Source organism: Onychomys torridus, chromosome 2, assembly GCF_903995425.1.
Source record: "Onychomys torridus chromosome 2, mOncTor1.1, whole genome shotgun sequence".
NCBI lineage: Eukaryota > Metazoa > Chordata > Mammalia > Rodentia > Cricetidae > Onychomys > Onychomys torridus.
The window spans coordinates 67,831,977-67,850,129 of NC_050444.1; the positions used below are offsets into that span (position 1 = coordinate 67,831,977).

The 18,153-nt window shown below is 46.4% G+C and overlaps 1 protein-coding gene across 1 annotated transcript in view; it reads left to right on the forward strand.

Moving 5' to 3' along the window:
• Positions 1–9,745: 9,745 nt before the first annotated feature.
• Positions 9,746–18,153, forward strand: part of Galnt12 (polypeptide N-acetylgalactosaminyltransferase 12) — a 32,610-nt gene continuing 24,202 nt past the window's right edge. The window contains exon 1 of the mRNA XM_036177206.1: positions 9,746–10,176. Within this exon, the coding sequence (XP_036033099.1) occupies positions 9,800–10,176 (377 nt within the window). The 5' untranslated portion in view covers positions 9,746–9,799. The remainder of the gene's footprint in view (positions 10,177–18,153) is intronic.

An 18,153-nucleotide genomic window follows, 5' to 3' on the forward strand; every position in this document is an offset into this window, starting at 1 on the left:
TGGGAGGTGAGACAGAGGCAGGAAAATCTCTGAATTCAAGGTCAGCGGGGTCTACAAAGTGAGTTCTGGGATGGCCAGAGCTACACAGAGAAATCCTGTCTCAAAAAATAAACAAAACAAACACCCCCCCAAACAACAAAACAAAACAAAAAAGGAAGGAAGCAAGCAAGCTAGCAAGTAAGCATTTAATTGGGGAGCAGACTTGCTTACAGTTCCGGAGAGTGAGTTTATTTGTCATGGTAAGAGCATGGCAGCAGGCAGGCAGGCATGGCACTGGAGCAGTAGCTGAGAGCCTAGATCTCATCAGCAAATTGGAGGCAGAAACAAAGAAAGTCTCGGATGGGCTTTTGAAACCTCAAAGCCCATCACCGGTGACACATCTCCTACAACAAGCTATACCTCTTAATTCTTCCCATAACAGTTCCATTACCGAGGGACCAATAATTCCAATATATGAGCCTATGGGGCATTCTCAGTAAAGCACCATATTCCACTCCCTGGCCCCCATAGGTTTATATTCATATCAAAATACAAACTTCATTTAATCCAATTTCAAAAATCCCCATAGTCTTTTATAGACTCAAGACTGTTTAAAAGTCTGAAGTCTTGCGCTGGAGAGATGGCTCAGAGATTAAGAGCACTGCTTGCTCTTCCAAAGGCCCTGAGTTCAATTCCCAGCAACCACATGATGGCTCCCAACCATCTGTAGTGAGATCTGGTGCCCTCTTCTGGCCTGCAGGAATATGTGTAGATAGAACACTGTATATATAATAAATAAATAAACCTTTAAAAAAAAGATATGAAAAGTCTGAAGTCTCACTGGGCAGTGGTGGCGCATGCCTTTAATCCCAGTACTCGGGAGGCAGAGGCAGGCAGATCTTTGTGAGTTCAAGGCCAGTCTGGTCTACAGAGTGAGTTCCAGGAAAGGCGCAAAGCTACACAGAGAAACCCTGTCTCCAAAAACCAAAAAAAGTCTGAAGTCTCTTCTCAGACTCAAGGCAATCTCTTATCTGTAACATCCTATAAAATCAAAAGCAAAAAGCAAGCTACATACTTCCAAGATGCAATAGAACAAAATATACATTACCATTCCAAAAGGGGTACTAGGGGCCCAAGTGAGGAAATACTGTACCAAAGAAAGACCAAAGCCCAGCAAGGCAAACTCTAAGTTCTCTAACTCTATGTCTGGTGTCAAAGGGCTTAGATGGTTCTTTGGATCTCCAACTCCTTCCAGCTTTGTTGACTGCAACACACTTCTTTCTCTTGGGCTGGTTCCATTCTCTGTATTTACCTCTCCCCAGCAAACATCCCATGGCTCTGATGATGTCTCTAACATCAATCTCCAACACACTCCAGACTTCACAAAATGACACCAGAGGGAGGCTTCTCTTAACCACAGAGGAAGTTCTGACAACCCTTTTACTCCTGTATCCCTTTTGTCTCTTAAACCAGAACCACATAGCAGCCAAGCTCTGCTAGCTTGGGCTAAAACCTGGACCTCTCCTTGAATTACATTTTCATAAGCTTTGGCTTGATGCTTTCCTCTGTTAAGTAAGCTTTCCTTTACTTTAGGAGGAAAGTCCTTAGGCATTTCCTTTTCACAAGTTGAAAGCTTAGCTGGGTGGTTGGGGTCTTGCTCTGAGGGTACCATTCCCTTTATTTCATTTCTTATCTCTTTGTGGTAGTTTGAATGTAATTGGTCCCCATCATCTCATAGGGAGTGACACTATTGGGAGGTGTGGCTTTGTTGAAGTTGATATGGCTTTGTTGGAGGAAGTGTGTCACTGAGGGGGTGGGCTTTGAGGATTCCTATGCTCAGGATACTGCCCAGTGTCTCAGTCAACTTCCTGTTGCCTATAAGATGTAGTACTCTCAGCTACTTCTCCAGGACCATGTCTGCCTGCATGCTGCATGTCCTATCATGATGATAATGGACTGAACCTCTAAACTGTAAGCCGACACCTCAATTAAATGTTTTTATTTATAAGAGTTGCCATGGTCATGGTTTCTCTTCACAGCAATAGAAACCCTAACTAAGACAAAAGTTGGTACCAGGGACTAGGATATTGCTCTAATAGGCCTGATCTTTTTTTAAAAATATGGAGTAATATGGACTTTGGGAGTTTGGGTTAGGAAATCAGTGGAATGCTTTAAGCATTGCTTAATGGGCCATACTAGCAGGCGCATGGAAGAGAGTGGTGCTGAGTGTGATTTGATGAGCTGTGGGGATGGATCAAGAGATTCAGAGAGAAGAATTTAGTCTGTGCTCTACAGACTGGTCTCGTGATATTTTGGTGGAGAATGTGGCTGTCTTTTGTCCTTGTCTGGAGAGTCTGCCTGAGGCTACAGTAAAGAGTTTTAGACTAATTCCATTGGCAGAAGAAATCTCCAAACAGCCTAGTACAGACTCTGTTGTGTGGTTATTAGTAGTAACTCTATGAAGATTTATAGTGAAAAGGAGCAAGCTGAGTTGGATAAATTACAAAATGTAAATTTTGAGGAGAAAAAGAGCAACAGGAAGTGGGATGGAGCTAAGTCCTGTGTTCAAGGAGATAAACGGATTAAGAAATTAAGTAAAGGGAATGGTGACCCCAGGGCAAGATGCCACCCAGCTAAATTTCTAACTTGTGAAAAGGAATTAAAGAGAAGCTTAGAACCACGTGTGGTGTTCATCTTTAATCTCAGCACTTGGAAGGCAGAGGCTGGCGGATCTCTGAGTTTAAGGCCAGCCTGGTATACAGAGCAAGTTCTAGGACAGTAGGTAGCTTAGGCAGTAAAGGAAACAAGCAAAAACAGAAAGCTAGGAGCTGGAGAGATGGCTCAGAGGTTAAGAACACTGGTTGTTCTTCCAGAGGTCCTGAGTTCAATTCCCAGCAACCACATGGTGGCTCACAACCATCTGTAATGAGATCTGGTGCTCTCTTCTGGCCTGCAGACATACATGCTGTATACATAAAAACAGAAAACTGGTGAAGATGTAATCGAATGAGGGGCCATGCTCCAGCCCCAGCAAACAGCAGAACTTAGCAACTTCGGTCATATGGTTCTGGCTTTAGAGTTAAGGATAGAAAAAACAGGTATGAAATTTGCCTCCTCGCCTGAAGAAAGCCGTTGAGGCCCAGTATGTGTCAGGGTATCCCTGAATGGAGGCCTAGAGAGGCCACTGCATGAAGCTGTGAAGTTGAAGCCTGGATTGGCTTGGAGAACCCAAGATGTTGGAGATGCCAGAGCTGTGGAATACCTGCTGAGGAAAGCTGTTAACAGGGAGTGGAACCAGCCCAAGCGAAAGAAGTGTGTTGCAGTCAACAACACTAAACAGAATTTAGAGATCTAAAGAGTGTTTTGACATCAAACATGGAAATTCAGAGTTTGGAGTTTGCCTAGCTGGTTTTTGGTCTTGCTTTGGTCCAGTATTTCCTCATTATGCTCCCTTCCCTACATTTTGGAATGGTCATGTATATCCTATGCCATTAGATGTTGGAAGTATTTGATCTACTTTTTAATTTTGATCTTTACAAGTGATTACCGTTAAGAGATTGTGTGAATCTTAGAAGAGACTTTGAACTTTGGACTTTTAAACATTGTTGAGTCTGTGATAGACTATGGGGACTTTTGAAGTTGGACTAAATGCTTTTTGCATTATGATATTATTATAAGCTTATGGGTGCCATGGAGTGCAATGTGGCCATTTGAATGTAATTGGTCTCCATAATCTCATAAGAAGTGACACTCTTGGGAGATATGGCTTTGTTGAAGTTGGCATGGCCTTGTTGGAGGAAGTGTGTCACTGTGGGGGTGTGCTATACTCAGGATACCACCCAGTGTCACAGTCACCTTCCTGTTACCTGCGAGATGTAGGATGCTCAGCTACTTCTCCAGTACCATATCTGCTTGCATGCCACCATGTCCCATCATTATAATGGACTGAACCTCTGAACTGTAAGTTGATACCTCAATTAAATGTTTTTCTTTATAAGAGTTGCTATGGTCACAGTGTCTCGTCACAGCAATAGAAACCCTGACTCAGACACTCTTTGAGCTCAAGACTTGACTCCATTACACTCCTTGGTACTACTTTCCACCTCAAATTTTCTGTGTTGTGTTTTATTTCTCCTTGCTTGTTCTTTATCATTGTAGATCTACATAAGAGTGATTACAAATGGCCACATGATACAGTCAATACTAGGCTGCCTTGACATCTCATCTGCCAATGATATTAATCCTAAACTCTTCAATTTAGCCTTGGGCAGATTTTTAGGGCAAGAGCAGAAGGCAGAGACATAAAATACTACAAGGATGGTCTCTAGCCCAGCTGCTAATATTGTTCCCTCTGAAACCTGTTGAACTGGGCCTGCATCATCCACATTGCTCTCAACATTACTGTCTTCCAATCCCCTACTTGGATGGCTGGTTAAGCCTGCTTGCAATAGTCCACCAATTTTCTAGTCCAAAGTCCCAAGATCTTCCACATTTTTCCAACAAACAGCATGCTCAGGCCTGCCACAGCAATGCCCTAGTCCCTGGTACCAACTTCTGTCTTAGTGACTATTAAGTTGCTATGAAGAGACACCATAACCAAGGACACTTAAAAAGGGAAGCATTTAATTTGGGATTTGCTTACAATTCCACGGGGTTGGTCCATGATCATTATGGAGGGGAGCATGGCAGCAGGCAGGCAGGCACTGGAGCTGAGAGCTTACATCTTATCTGTAATCTGGAGGCAGAAAGAGAGTGTGTGAGACACTGGGCCTGGCATGGACTTTTGAAACCTCAAAGCTCATCTCCTGTATACACATCCTCTGAGACCACACCACCCAATCCTTCCAAAACAGTTCCACCAACTGTGGACCAAGCATTCAAATATGTGAGCCTGTGGGGGCCGTTCTCATTCACACCACCCCAGGGTTTCTTTACCCTTTTCATGTCCTTCTAAGTTTCCCCGTCTTTCTCTGCTGTCTTTGTTCCTCTCAAGGAGACTATGCTCTTAAAAAGGATAGAGGCAGAAGGGTTTTAATCAATGCTGGGGAGCCACTTTTATCTTTATACAGTGACTGACAGTCTTGATGGCTGGTGGCTGGGTCCACAAAAAGGAAGACAGCCTTAAAGGGGAGTTTAAGGTATTGAGAGACACCACTTTGGATAGTGAAGCTACTCATGGAAGACTCACTCACGTTTAGAAGGTGAAAGATTCTCTGTGGTCAGCTTTCAACTCAAGTCAACTAATTAAGTCAATCTACACACAAAGTTCTGCGTCTGGTTCAACGAGCAAAAGGTGCTTGCTGACTTTATCTGCATTGCCCTATATTGTCTGTAATCATGAAAATGGACTCAATTATAGCGTTTAAAAATGTTTAAAGAGAGCATTTCTGTCCCACCATTATTAGCAGCACACACCTAGCCCTTTCAGTAGATTCTGGAAGCCTTGGACAGTAAGTATTTTAGTCTCATAGTTGTGACCCTGCAAGAGAAGCTGAAAACCGACTCTCTCAAACAAATTAGCAACTAAAGGTTCTGCAGGCCATGAGGTCACACACAAGTCATCCTAATGTGGGGGCTGAGGCAGGAAGGCCTCAGGACTGAGGCCAGCTTAGGCCAAAGAGTGAAACTACGTCTTTTTTTTAAGCTTTTTTTTTAAAGGCTCTTTCGCTAAGGAAGAAGAGAGAGAAGAACGGCTCTGGCCACCTATCTCCCCTCACTTTATCCTCCCTCCTGCAGTACCACACGTTGGGCCTGGTGCCCCGTTGTATCACCAGTTCTCAAGGAGGGCACTGGTGTTTAACCAGGAAGTGCCAAGTGTCACTCAGTAAATACCGATGTTCTGGTTTCAGAAAGCTGCCCAGGCGACCTCTTTGTCATCTTCCTGCTTGATCTTCATGATGTGTGTGTGTGTGTGTGTGTGTGTGTGTGTGTGTGTGTGTGTGTATGCACATATATAGGTATATGTGCATATATATGTATATGTGTATATGTATATTGTTTTTCCTGAGACAAGAGCTCATATGTAGCCCAGGCTTTCTCAAACTCACCACACAGCTAAGAACGACCTGATTCTCTCTCTCTTTTTAAAAATTTATTATGTATACAGTGTTCTGCCTGCATGCATGCCTGAACACCAGAAGAGGGCACCAGATAGATGGTTGTGAGCCACCCTGTGGGTGCTGGGAATTGAACTCAGGACCTCCGGAAGAGCAGCCAGTGCTCTTAACCTCTGAGCCATCTCTCTAGCCCTGACCTGATTCTCTTGGCTCAGCTTCCCAATTGCTGGGATTCTAGGCATGCTTCCCCAGCCCTGGCTGCTTGTCATGTTTTGGAAGCAGAGTCTCCTGCACTTGCCCAGGCATCATCCTCCTTCAGACCCCTCCCCCTGACTTAAAATCATTACCTAAGTCAAGTATGCCCTTTGGAGTATAAGTAGCGAAGGGGTGTTATCTCCACCCTAGGTTCTAGCTGTTGTTTGCTTTGCTTCGACACAGGGTCTCATGATGTACCTATGCTCCCAGGCTGGCCTGGAACTTGTCATCCTCCTGCTTCAGCCTCCTGAGGGCTGGAATCACAAGCAAGCACTAGAGTCAACCTGGAGTACCAGAACACTCAGTGGCCCCACCCCAGTTCTTTCTGTTGTAAGGGCAGGTGTGAACAAGACATAGCACCGTGTGTCAGGTGCCATAGCAAGGTGATGGTGCTAAATGCCAGATTGTGCCTACTTCTCCTAAAAGATCTATCTATCCATATATCTATCTATCTATCCATCCATCTATCTATCTATCCATCTATCTATCTATCATCTATTTATCTATTTATCTATCTATCCATCTATCCATCTATCTATCTATCATCTATCTATCTATCTATCTATCTATCTATCTATCTACCTACCTATCTATCACCTGGGTGAGCCTAAGCTAGTCTGAGATTGCCTTGGAGAAGAAGGAATTCTGCTTCTCTACCACAGATGTCTGATGGCCATGAGTCCAGTCTATTCTTCCTGATGGCCCACCTCGTGGATTTCAGATTCACCTCCCAGCCTCTTCCATAGTCTGTCATTCCTTATAGTGAAGGACTTAGTCTCTCTCTTCCTGGTTCTGTTTCTCCAGGAGAACCCTGACACAAAGGGGTGAGGCTGTCATGGTAATACAACTGCCTAACACTCAGCTCCTTAAAGTGTGGGTCTGTGCCCCACACGGGGTAGACAGAACTACGTGGGGATCAAGAAAAAGCTTTTGAATACACAAAGACCAAAAATCAATTCAAAATCAAATGTAAGGGATCTCAAGTGTTTCTGGCAGCCCTGTTACATCAAGTGACTTCACTGCCACCTCCTTTCCGAACACACGTCATGCTCTGCACTGCGGGAGCCGTCAGAACTGGCAATGCCGGGGACTGCTGCCTGGACCACCTCAGCTCAGATTTGAGACTATTGTAGGATGTGAACTGCAGTGTTGTGTTTCGTTTTTCTTTCTTTCTTTCTTTCTTTCTTTCTTTCTTTCTTTCTTTCTTTCTTTCTTTTTTAACTGAACATACAGTTTTCACTCTCACAGAAACAAACAGGGTTTGCTTATGAAAAACAAAGTATTTTACTGTCATTCCTTAGCATTGAAATGTTAAGTGGATTGTGTGGTGTAGGGTGTTCAATTTAAAAAATAGCTGTTTGAGTTCCTGGCACTCAACAATAGAAAAAAAAAAATCATTAAACAGAGCTTGGCTTGGGGGACTGGAGAGATGGCTCATTAGTTCACATCATTTGCTGTTCTTGTAGAGGACTAGAGTTGGGCTCCCAACACCTACATGGGGCTGTTCACAACAACCTGCAACTCCAGCTCCAGGGGATCCATGCTCTTTTCTGGCTTCTGCTGACACTCTGCATATGTGTTATATGTTCACACACACACACACACACACACACACACACACACACACTCAAAATAAACACAGATTTTAAAAAATTGGGAGATTTTATTTTTCTATTTTATGTATATGAGTGTGTGTATACAGTGCTTGAGGAGGCCAGAAAATGGTAGCAAGCTGCAGTGTGGGTGCTGGGATTGAACTTAGGTCCTCTGGAAGACCAGCCAGTGCTCTTAATGGCTGAGCCATCTCTCCAACCCCAACATAAATCTTTAAAAACAATATTGGCTTGGGATTGGGACAGAATTTAAAAAGTAGTCCAAAATATAATTCTGCTATTTACACCACATATTTATGATGCAAAATGGCATTCTCAGCATTGGTGATTATAAAATGAAAATATCAGTCAACTCTGAAAAATTATGAAGATGATCTGTGGTCTGTAGTATCAAATGTTTAGCCACAACTTAAGCCTTTCTGTAAAAATAAGCAAGCCCGGGGTTGGGGATTTAGCTCAGTGGTAGAGTGCTTGTCTAGCAAGCACAAGGCCCTGGGTTGGATCCTCAGCTCCAAAAAAAAAAAAACAACAACAAAAATAAGCAAGCCCATCTATCTAAGCATGTAAACTGCTTTCGTCTTTAATAAATAGTGAAATTATATGTATTCAAAACTATTGTTTTAAAATGAGTTTCTTTATGACTCACCATGAGAAAATGTTTGATTTGTATACTGGCTTTATATACCTGTACACCCAGGGTTATACAAAACCTTCTCTAGTGAAAAGGGGTCATTAGTGGCAAAAAGACTTAAGAAGTCCTCCCAAAAATGCCGCAGTTGCTGAAGGCTTCCGAAAGAGGGCTTATCGAATGGAATAGGGCATCTTGAGTACAGGGAACAGCATTTGCAAAGGCAGCAGGCAGTAGCCAAGCCTCGACTCCTTCATTCCCCACAGCTAAAGGTAAAAGTTGCAGTTTGTATAAATTACTGAGGATATTTTATTCCTAAAAGTTAGAAGCCATCCTGGGGGTACATAGCAAGTTCAGAATCAACCAGGACTACAGAGTGAAACCATACTTCAGAAGAATTCCGGGGTTGTGCTGTTTAGCTAGGCTTGGTTCCAACACTCAGGAGTGGAGGCAGGAGGAAGAGGAGTTGGAGGACAGCCTGGGTTACCTGAGAATCTGACCCCAATACATCTACAAAATATTTCTAACACCCTTGTGGTACTCTCTTTTTCCTTTTGTTCCATTAATTTTTTTTACATTTATGTATGTATGTATGTATGTATGTATGTATGTATGTATGTATGTACGTATGGAGGGACATGCACAAGAGTCATGCATCACCTGTGGAGGTCAGGACATGAAGTCCTCCTTCTACCGTGTGTGTTGGGATGAATGAACTCTATCCTTCAAGCTTGGAAGCAGGGTCCCTGAGGCTTTATCTCCTAAAAAGAAAACCCTACTCAAGACCCAGGATACATCACAGGAAAGGATGGAATGGGGTTTGAGCCTACGCAGTGTAGCTGTCTCTGAAGCGAAGACTAGAAAACAGTTTGACAAAACATGGGACGCAAATGAAAGTGCTATTCAAGGCTCCACTGAGTTTCCAGAGAGTTCAGCCGCAGCCTTTTCCCGCCTCGGCGAGCACATTCTGAACATGGAGTGGCTAAGGTTAGAGACCCTCCATCTGTGACCGTGCTAGGGTCACGTGAATTCAAGGAACTGTCCCCGCAGCGCCCTAAGCGGTGCGCCCTGGATACACTCACGCCGTGGGGTCGCCACGCTTAGTGCTTTCCCACGTGGGTACAGGCAGGTGGGCGCCGGAGGCGGCAGCCAGGAAGGGGGCGGAGCGCAGGTGGGGCGGGCCGGGGGCGGGGCGAGTGCGGTTCCGGGATCCGGGTCCGGCCTCGACCCGAGGCCGCTGGGGCTCAGCGGGCGCCGCCAGCGGGTGCATGTTGGGGCGTGCGTTCCGGAGGCGCTGCCCACGGGGGCTGCGGCGCGGCCGGGAGGCGCTGCTAGCGCTGCTGGCGCTGGCTGGGCTGGGCGCGGTGCTGCGGGCTCGAAGTGGGTCTGGGACGGTGGAGACGCGGGCCGGGACGGTGGACTCGGTGCCCCCGCGCACTCCTCGCCCTGGGCGTCGCGGGCCGGTGCTGGCCAGGCCGCCCCTGGCCGCCGATGCGCTGGGCGCGCAGGGGGAGGCGGTGCGGCTGCAGCTGCAGGGTGAGGAGCTGCGGCTGCAAGAGGAGAGCGTGCAGCTGCACCAGATCAACATCTACCTGAGCGACCGCATCTCGCTGCACCGACGCCTGCCTGAACGCTGGAACCCTCTGTGAGTAGTTTCTGAACACGGACGCGTGGGATGATGCATCCTCCTCGGGAGGAGGCGGTAGCGGAGGAGGGTATCCTGAGGGCGGGGAGGCGGGAAAGTTAAAAAAAAAAAATTAAAACGAACCCAAGAACGTCTCAGAAATTGAAGAGCTGATAACTGGGTAGTCTCTTGAATTCGACGCCTTAAAGTTGTCATTCTGCCCCAAGGGGGTAAGATTCGAGGTAAGCAGACTGGCGAAGAGACCCCAAGTCCGAGCCTGTGGTGCCATTAGGACTCTGCGGGTGTGTGGCTGTGACTTCCAGCGACTAGCACAGGGCTGGCTCCATTCATTGGTGTGGGTGTGCCGCTGCCCAGGGACAGAGCAGAATCATGGAGATACCCAATGGTTGTGTCCGAGGCCCGGAGCCGGTTTCCTCTCTCTGGCTGTTTAATTTCTGCCTTTGGGTGGAGGGTGGTGGGAAGGAGAGGTTGGTGGGAAGGGCGCCTTTGGCTGCAGTCCAGCCCAGCTCACTGTTGTAGGTGGTGCAGGGCCGATCCTGTTGAATCTGAGCCTAGTTCCTGTTGGAGCTGCTGGCTTTTCAGCAGGTGAGGTACAAGGAAGCAAACAGCCTGCAGCAGCTGCTGCCACCTTTGACCCTGGGCCTCTCATACTCCTCCGTCCTTTAAGTTGGTTAGAGAATTTCTAGTCCCCACTTGAGCTCCGCGTACCGACTTTCCAGGAACAGGGCTCAGGAAGGGGTCCCGGATAGAGCCAGAGGGCAGGCCTGCTGTTAGCATCAGGCATTTGCCACCTCCTCTTCCGCAGGCCATGCTGGCCTTTTTTCTCGGTTTGGAAATTGACTCAGAGGGCATAGGTAACACTAAGCTGTAAAATGATGAAATGGGCCTTCTGGGATTGTAACCCTCCTAGCAGCTGCTGTCACTCCCCTCCCCGCAACTCAGGGAAAGTTTAACAATAGACTTGACTTCACATCATACCTGGATTTGTTCATGCGTCCCGCTATGCTTCGGCCCTAGGCCTTTGCTTTTTCACTGTTAATCTTTCCGAGTAAACTTTCTTGCGATTGGCAGCAATTCTCCGCTTCTGCCAAATGCCTCAAGGCATGTTCAACTCCTTCAAGCCCCGGAGTTTTTCTATCAGGTCTAGGGAGCGTTTTCAGGCTAGACCCAGGAGTCACACCCGAGTCCTGGGAGATAACAACCCCAGGTCTTTTGCTCACCACCTCTGTGATCTCAGACTGTGGGTTCAGTCTTTTGCTGATTGGCCTCAGTTTCCTCATTTGCAAACTAGGGAACTGACCAGTCTGTACACTCCACATAAGCTGGTAGAAAGAGTGCATCCTTGGACTTCATAATCGGCTCACACCTGGGAGTGCGCTCCTAAATTCCCTATCCTTGGCTGCCCTGGGTATACTTCGGGGCTTCTCTTCCGGTCCTCTGGGATTGGTCATAAAGATTTTCTTCTCCACATCCAATTTCCTTTATTGTTAGAAGTTGTGAATATCTCTTTGAAACACTTCAGATGACCTGTGGGGCTTATGGTATCCTGTCTCCATGGTGATGCAGCTGCCTTGTGTCCTATCAGGATTTGAGAATAGATCCTGCTGTGCCGTTGACCCTGGGGATTAATCCAACCCAGCAGGATGGGCCTTGCCTCTGACTCCTGTAACAGAGCCTGTCCCATTATTTTACTGTCTGGGAAAGAAAGGCTGGGCTCAAGCTGTGTACCGGTCTCCACTAGGACAGGCTTTGAGGCACAACATTCATGTGGTCAGGAGTGTCAGGGCCTTGCCTGGAGTCTCACATCTGTCAAATAATAGTCTAGGGTTGGGGATTTAGCTCAGTGGTAGAGCGCTTGCCTAGCAAGTGCAAGGCCCTGAGTTTGATCCTCAGCTCAAAAAAACAAAAAGCAAAAACAAAAACAAATAATAGTCTGCCCCTCCCCTTATTCTCTGGGAACAGGTTCCAGATCCCAGTAGATACCTGAATTCTCATATGGTACCAAATGTTATGGCTACTAAGCACTGGTACCATGACAGTCTATCTGCTAACAGCGTAACTGCTAAGTGACTAATGGTTGGTAGTATGTACAGTGTGTACACACTGGACAAAGGGATGGATGATTCATATCGCAGAAAGGGCAAGCTTTCGCTATACTATTTGAGAAGGTATACGATCTTAAACTTGTTAATTATTTGTTTCTGGAATTTTCCATTTAGTATTTTTGGAATGTGGTTGAGTGACCAAAGCTACAGACAGTGAATCCACACGTAAGAGGGGACTACTAGAGCGTCTACAACAGTGACAAGCTAATCAGGGTCTTGATATTTGGGTTGAGAATTCAGATGGTATTAAGTGTTCACAGTGTAGGGTCCTAATGAAAGACCCCCCCCCCCCGGCACCCCTATAGTAATGCTATGTTTGCAAGGCTTATAAGGGAACAAAAGACAGTTCCAGGAAATAGAATGGCCCCACCGCAGCCCAGATAGCCGATAAGCATTGCCCTGTTGTGCAAACCCCCTAGCTTGTGAGGCACGTAAGGGAACAAAGGAATTCAGCTAGAAGGCAACCAGAGCAGCTGGAATTCTAGATAGGGGTTGAGTCAACACACATATCTGGTTACCAAGGAAACCCACAAACCGCCCTGAGCCTGAATCCACGCCCCATTTGATTTATGCTTATATATTCGTGCCTCACTTGAATTATCCAATCAGAACCCTTTGACTAATGCTTTCCCGCGCTTCTTGCTATAAAAACCCATCCCACCAACCCAGAGGCGCGCAGGTCTTCCGAGAGGCTTTGTTGCCCCAGGTACCTGTGTTTGAATAAACCTCGTGCTGTTGCATCTGATCGGTGGTCGCTGCGTGCTCATTGAGCCGGGGGTCTCTCCTGAAGGGAGATCTCTTCAGGGGTCTTTCACTTAGGGGTCCAGTTAATAAGCAGAGGGGTACTCAAGGTCCCTGAATGTTAAGGAGGGATAGCCTGTAAGAGGACTTCCAGACAAACCAAAGGAAAAGCCTGGGTCCTTTTGGGAAGGAAAAGTCATTTACCTGATTGTTTTTATTATAAAACTTTTCCTTCAGAAATTTTACCATAAGAAAAACAAAAACCCCAAATAAGTGAAAAAAGCCAACAATAGAGCATTAAGCCAGGCATGGTGGTGCATGTCTGGTACCAGCCCAGCCAGGACTACATAGCAAGACTCTCTCAAAAAGTTAAAGAAAAAAAAAATCAGCTTACAAACCCGGGGAAACTGTTATTAACATTTTGCTGTGTATCTGTCTAGACTTTTTCCAAGTATAAAAATAGACTTCGGAAAATAGACACATAGATGCGTGAGTGAGAGCGTGTAAGCTCATAATGTTTTGCTGTCTTTGCATTGCCTTGCTTATACATGCTACAAGAGACCAAGCGTGGGTCAACTCAGGGGCATCTGCTTCGGCTGTTGCTGGCAAGAGCAAGGTCTAGCACCAGGTCTCTGCCTTTGGACAAGCCAGACCAGTAAAGAGACTTGGGAAGCTGGCTTTGCATCCTTGAGATGTGCTGGGGGAGCTGACAGTGGCACGTACAGCTTTGCTTTGTTAGTTCAGTGTTGACTTGAGGAAGAGGAGGAGAAAGCCAGGTACCCTTGGATAGCAGTGCAGTGAATGCAGGGTCCTCGGTCAGTCACCATTGCCTGTCATTGGATGCTAATGTGGAGGGAGGATTTTTCACTCCTACATAGCTGGTTCTGCAGCCCTCGGGAGCTCTTAGAAACAGTCAGTGCCAGGGACCTTCCCCAGAACAATGAAATCAGAATTTCTGTGGCTAGGTCCCAGGCTGACTCTGATGTATGACCTGGCTGAAAGCTGCTGACTGAGTCACCGCAGATTGCTGGCTCAGGAGTCATGGTGAGGAGGAAGTTAGAGTAAGTAGTGGTTAATAGTAAGTACAGTTGAAACTAGCTAGCAAGGGTGTGTGTCACGAGCCGAGGATTGCTGACAGCACCTTAGGAAAGTAGGGTTCACTGACCACAGTGATGGGGTGTCTGCTGTAATGCCGTTGTCACTTACATTCCGACCCGGTTAGCAGGAGAGGAAGTGGTGACAGTGTTATGGTGTCCCCAGACCTGTCCATGCACATGGTGTGTGTGCAACGCCATCCACTCAGCTGTGCGCTGCTGGTGCAAGAGCACCATTGCTTGACCTTGTTTGCTCTTGACCTTGACCGCTGTAGCTACATGTGTGTCTGAGTTCAGGGATCAGGTCTTGGCATGTCAGAGAATGTCAGCGTAATCATATTAGCCACAGGACCAAGAGTACCCTGCAGGAGCTGGCAGGAGGAAGCTGGTGGAATTTCTCTCTCTCTCTCTTTTTTTTTTTTTTTTGGAGAGATACCCAACCAAATCTGCTCTAGCAAATTACCTTTGTAAAGCATCCCACATCAAGTGGACATTACACACAGACACACGTAAGTCTCACCCAGTTGTGATGGTGTTCTGGAATTTGGGACAAGGAGAATCTCTAGTTTGAGGGTATAGCAAGATCCTAAACACACACACACACACACACACACACACACACACACACACACACACACACCACTCTCCCCACAGTCATTTACTTTTAACCAGATGTCTATATTCACTTACATTTATTGTGTTCATTGATACCTTTGGATTTGCTTATACCATCTTATTTTATGCTTCCTATTTGTTATGTTCTTGTTGTTGCTTTGGTATTTTTTGAAACAGGGTGTCTCTGTGTAGCCCTGGCTGTCCTGGAACTCGCTATGTAGACCAGGCTGACTATGAACTCAGATCCACCCGCCTCTGCCTCCTGAGTGCTAGAATTAAAGGAGTGCGCCACCTCTCCGTTTTTTGGTTATTTGGTCATTTGTTTTTGTTCAGTGACGCAGGGCTTCTCTCTGTAGCTCAGGCTGCCCTGGAACTCACCATCCTCCTCCTGTTTGGCCTTGCAAGTTCTGGGATTACATGTGCAAGGACCACACCTGGCTTGGTACAATATATTTGTTTTGTTGTGTTTTGAGTCAGGGCCTCACTATGTAGGTCTGGAATGTCCTATGTGCCTGATGATGTCATTGGACTCCTGATCCCCATGCCTGTACCTCCCTAGCGTTGGATCACAGGCCAACACCCACGGCTTTGTGTCTTGCTTCCTCAGTGACCTCAATCTGCAGCAGTTCTTCAGCCTTTGGTTGTCTCAGACCACTGAGTACAACAGTGAGTACGTGTTGTACTTGCTGAGTACAGTGATGCTGGTTGATAAGAGTTTCTCAGCTTGGGCTTCCTTGTGGTCTATTTTGAAGTATGGAATGCCACAAAAATGTTGTGATTTAAATAATGATAAGCATTTATTATTTCACATTGTTTCTGTGGTCAGGGACTTAGGAATACCATAGATGGGTGGATCTGGCTCAGCGTCTCAGAAAGTCTCAGCCAACATGATGCCTGAGTCATTCGCCATCTGAGCATGCGATGGAGCTAGAGATTCTGCCCCCAGGATGGCATACTTACCTGGCTGTTAATAGCCATGGGGCTGCTTGAGTATTCTCACAGCATGGCAGTTGGCTTTCTCCATGGAACTTTCCACCGAAGAAATAACGAAGAAATGTCACCCACCATGTCTTCTGCTATTCTTGTGTGGAAGTTTGAAATATGTCCACAAGTTCTTTGATTCTGTTCCTTCCAAAGCTGGATTGAATTCTGCCCTTGAATATGGACCAGACTCCCTTGTGTGGCTTACTAGATTTTCCTGATGTTGGTGCTACGGTGTCCATGAATTACATACAGTCCACAGCATCTGAGGATATAGCTCTTGCCTGCCTTGCCCAGCTGACTTTTCCTGGAGTGCCTGAGCAGGACCTCTGGATGCCATAGGGATGAGAATGTGGAGGCAGCTGAGAAGAGCAGCCCCCTCCCCTAAACAGAGCGTCTTGATAGGCCATTTGTGGTTCTGGAGAAGCCATTTCAGGGATAGCAGAGCCAGGCTGTGGCCGTGGAGCCTCATTGCTCACTGAAGAGGCAGTCATGGCATTTATACTGGGGACTTGGAATCTACAGGAGAACCTGGGAAGGAGAAGAGAAACATGCTCCGAGCTTGGTAGGAAGAAGGGCCATGGAGAGAGAAGTGGTCCAGGGATCTTCATTTAGATATTTTGTTTAGATGGTCTCCCGAGCAAGGAGAGATGCAAGGAATGAGCCAGGGCCTCCCAAGAAGACCCTTGGACACAAACATCCCATCCCAGTGGACTCGGAGCCCTGTGCTCTGTGAGCTGAGCATGCCGTTTGACCTCTCTGAGCTTCATCTTTAAACAAAGGCAGTGAAGCTGACCCGGGACACACGTTTTTTGTGTGTATATGTACCTGTGTGCTGGCAGACTCGGAGGAGTTGGATTCCCCCTGCAGCTGGAGTTATAGGGAGTTGTGAACCATCTGTTGTGGGTGCTGGGAATCAGACTTAGTCATCTGCAAGAGCAGTGACCTCCTTTAACCACAGAACTGTCTCTCTAGCCCAGGAAGTGCTTTCAAAGGTAACGATCAAATACTGCATTTTATCTACAGGGGTCGTGTCCTCCCACCCCTCCAGCCCCATTTTGACATCTCTAAAATGAATATGTTCTGTAAAATTCACTCGGCAACATTCGCCTTTCTGGTTCCTGAAGCTCTGTCTCCAGTCTGATTAGCTTTGATGGACAACAGTAGGCTGGAGCTAGGAGAGCGAGACCCAAGGAGCCACTCCATTTTTAAGGTTTGACCAAAGCAAATATGTTTGTTATATAGTAAGAAACAAATCTTTGTCTTTTAGAGATGCATTTAAAAATAGTATGGATGCTATGATAGGCAGGATTTCCTTTAAAAACAATGTGAAAAATGGATTGAGATTGGCTGTGTGTGGACAGCTGTTGATGCTGGCTGGAGTCACTGGAAGCATATGAGTATCTCTGCCTTTCATGTTTGAAAACTTTCAAAGTAAGATAAGATGGAAACAATGCCAGAAATACGTTAAGTTCCATGTGCCAAATGCCCCCACTTTGCTTTGAAGGGTCTGGGTTTCTAGGGTTTTGTTGTTGTTGTTTGGTTTTTTTGAGACAGGGTTTCTCTGCATAGTTTTGCGCCTTTCCTGGAACTCGCTTTGTAGACCAGGCTGGCCTAGAACTCACAGAAATCCGCCTGGCTCTGCCTCCCAAGTGCTGGGATTAAAGGCAGGTTTCTAGTTTTTGTTTTTTGTTTTCCTTCTTCTTATTTGTTTGTTTGTTTGGAGACAGGGTCTTATGTAACCTACATGGCCATGTAGATGAAGATGACCTTGAACTTCTGATTCTTGAACTTCTCCTGTCTTTACATCCCAAGACGATGGGCATGCATCACCAGTCCTGGTTTTGAAAGACCCCCATAAATGAAAGACCCCCATGGGAGATCTTCCCTCAGGAGAGACCCCGAACCCAAGGAACACGCCGAAACCACGGATCAGATGCAAACAGCAAGAGGGTTTATTTAAATGCACAGGTACCTGGGGTGACAAAGTCTCTCGGAGGACTTGCGCGCCTTCCCAGGGTAAAGGGGACTTTTTATAGGATCCCAGGGGCAGAGGTCCAGTTACAGAAGTGAGAAGCATAGTTACAGGGTTCCCATTGGTTGATTCAAATAAGGCCAGGGTGAACTTGGGGACATATCTTTAATTTTCAGAAATGTGTTGTGTGTGGCCGACCTGGCCTTGTCTAGGGTACAGTGGCTATTTTCCAAGCCCAACTGTTTATTCCCCAAGGCCAGGTGTTCGACCATAGTTATCTCTCCCAAGGCCGGGTGGCCGACCATAGTTATCTCTCCCAAGGCCAGGTTGCCCCACCATAGTTATGAACTCCTGTTTTTCTGGTGCTTGCCTTGCAGAATGGCATTTCTTAGGCTAAGTTATTGGGACCGGGGGGCTTTCATCCCCCCATTTTCTTTTGTTCTAAATGGAATATTTCATTTTAGGA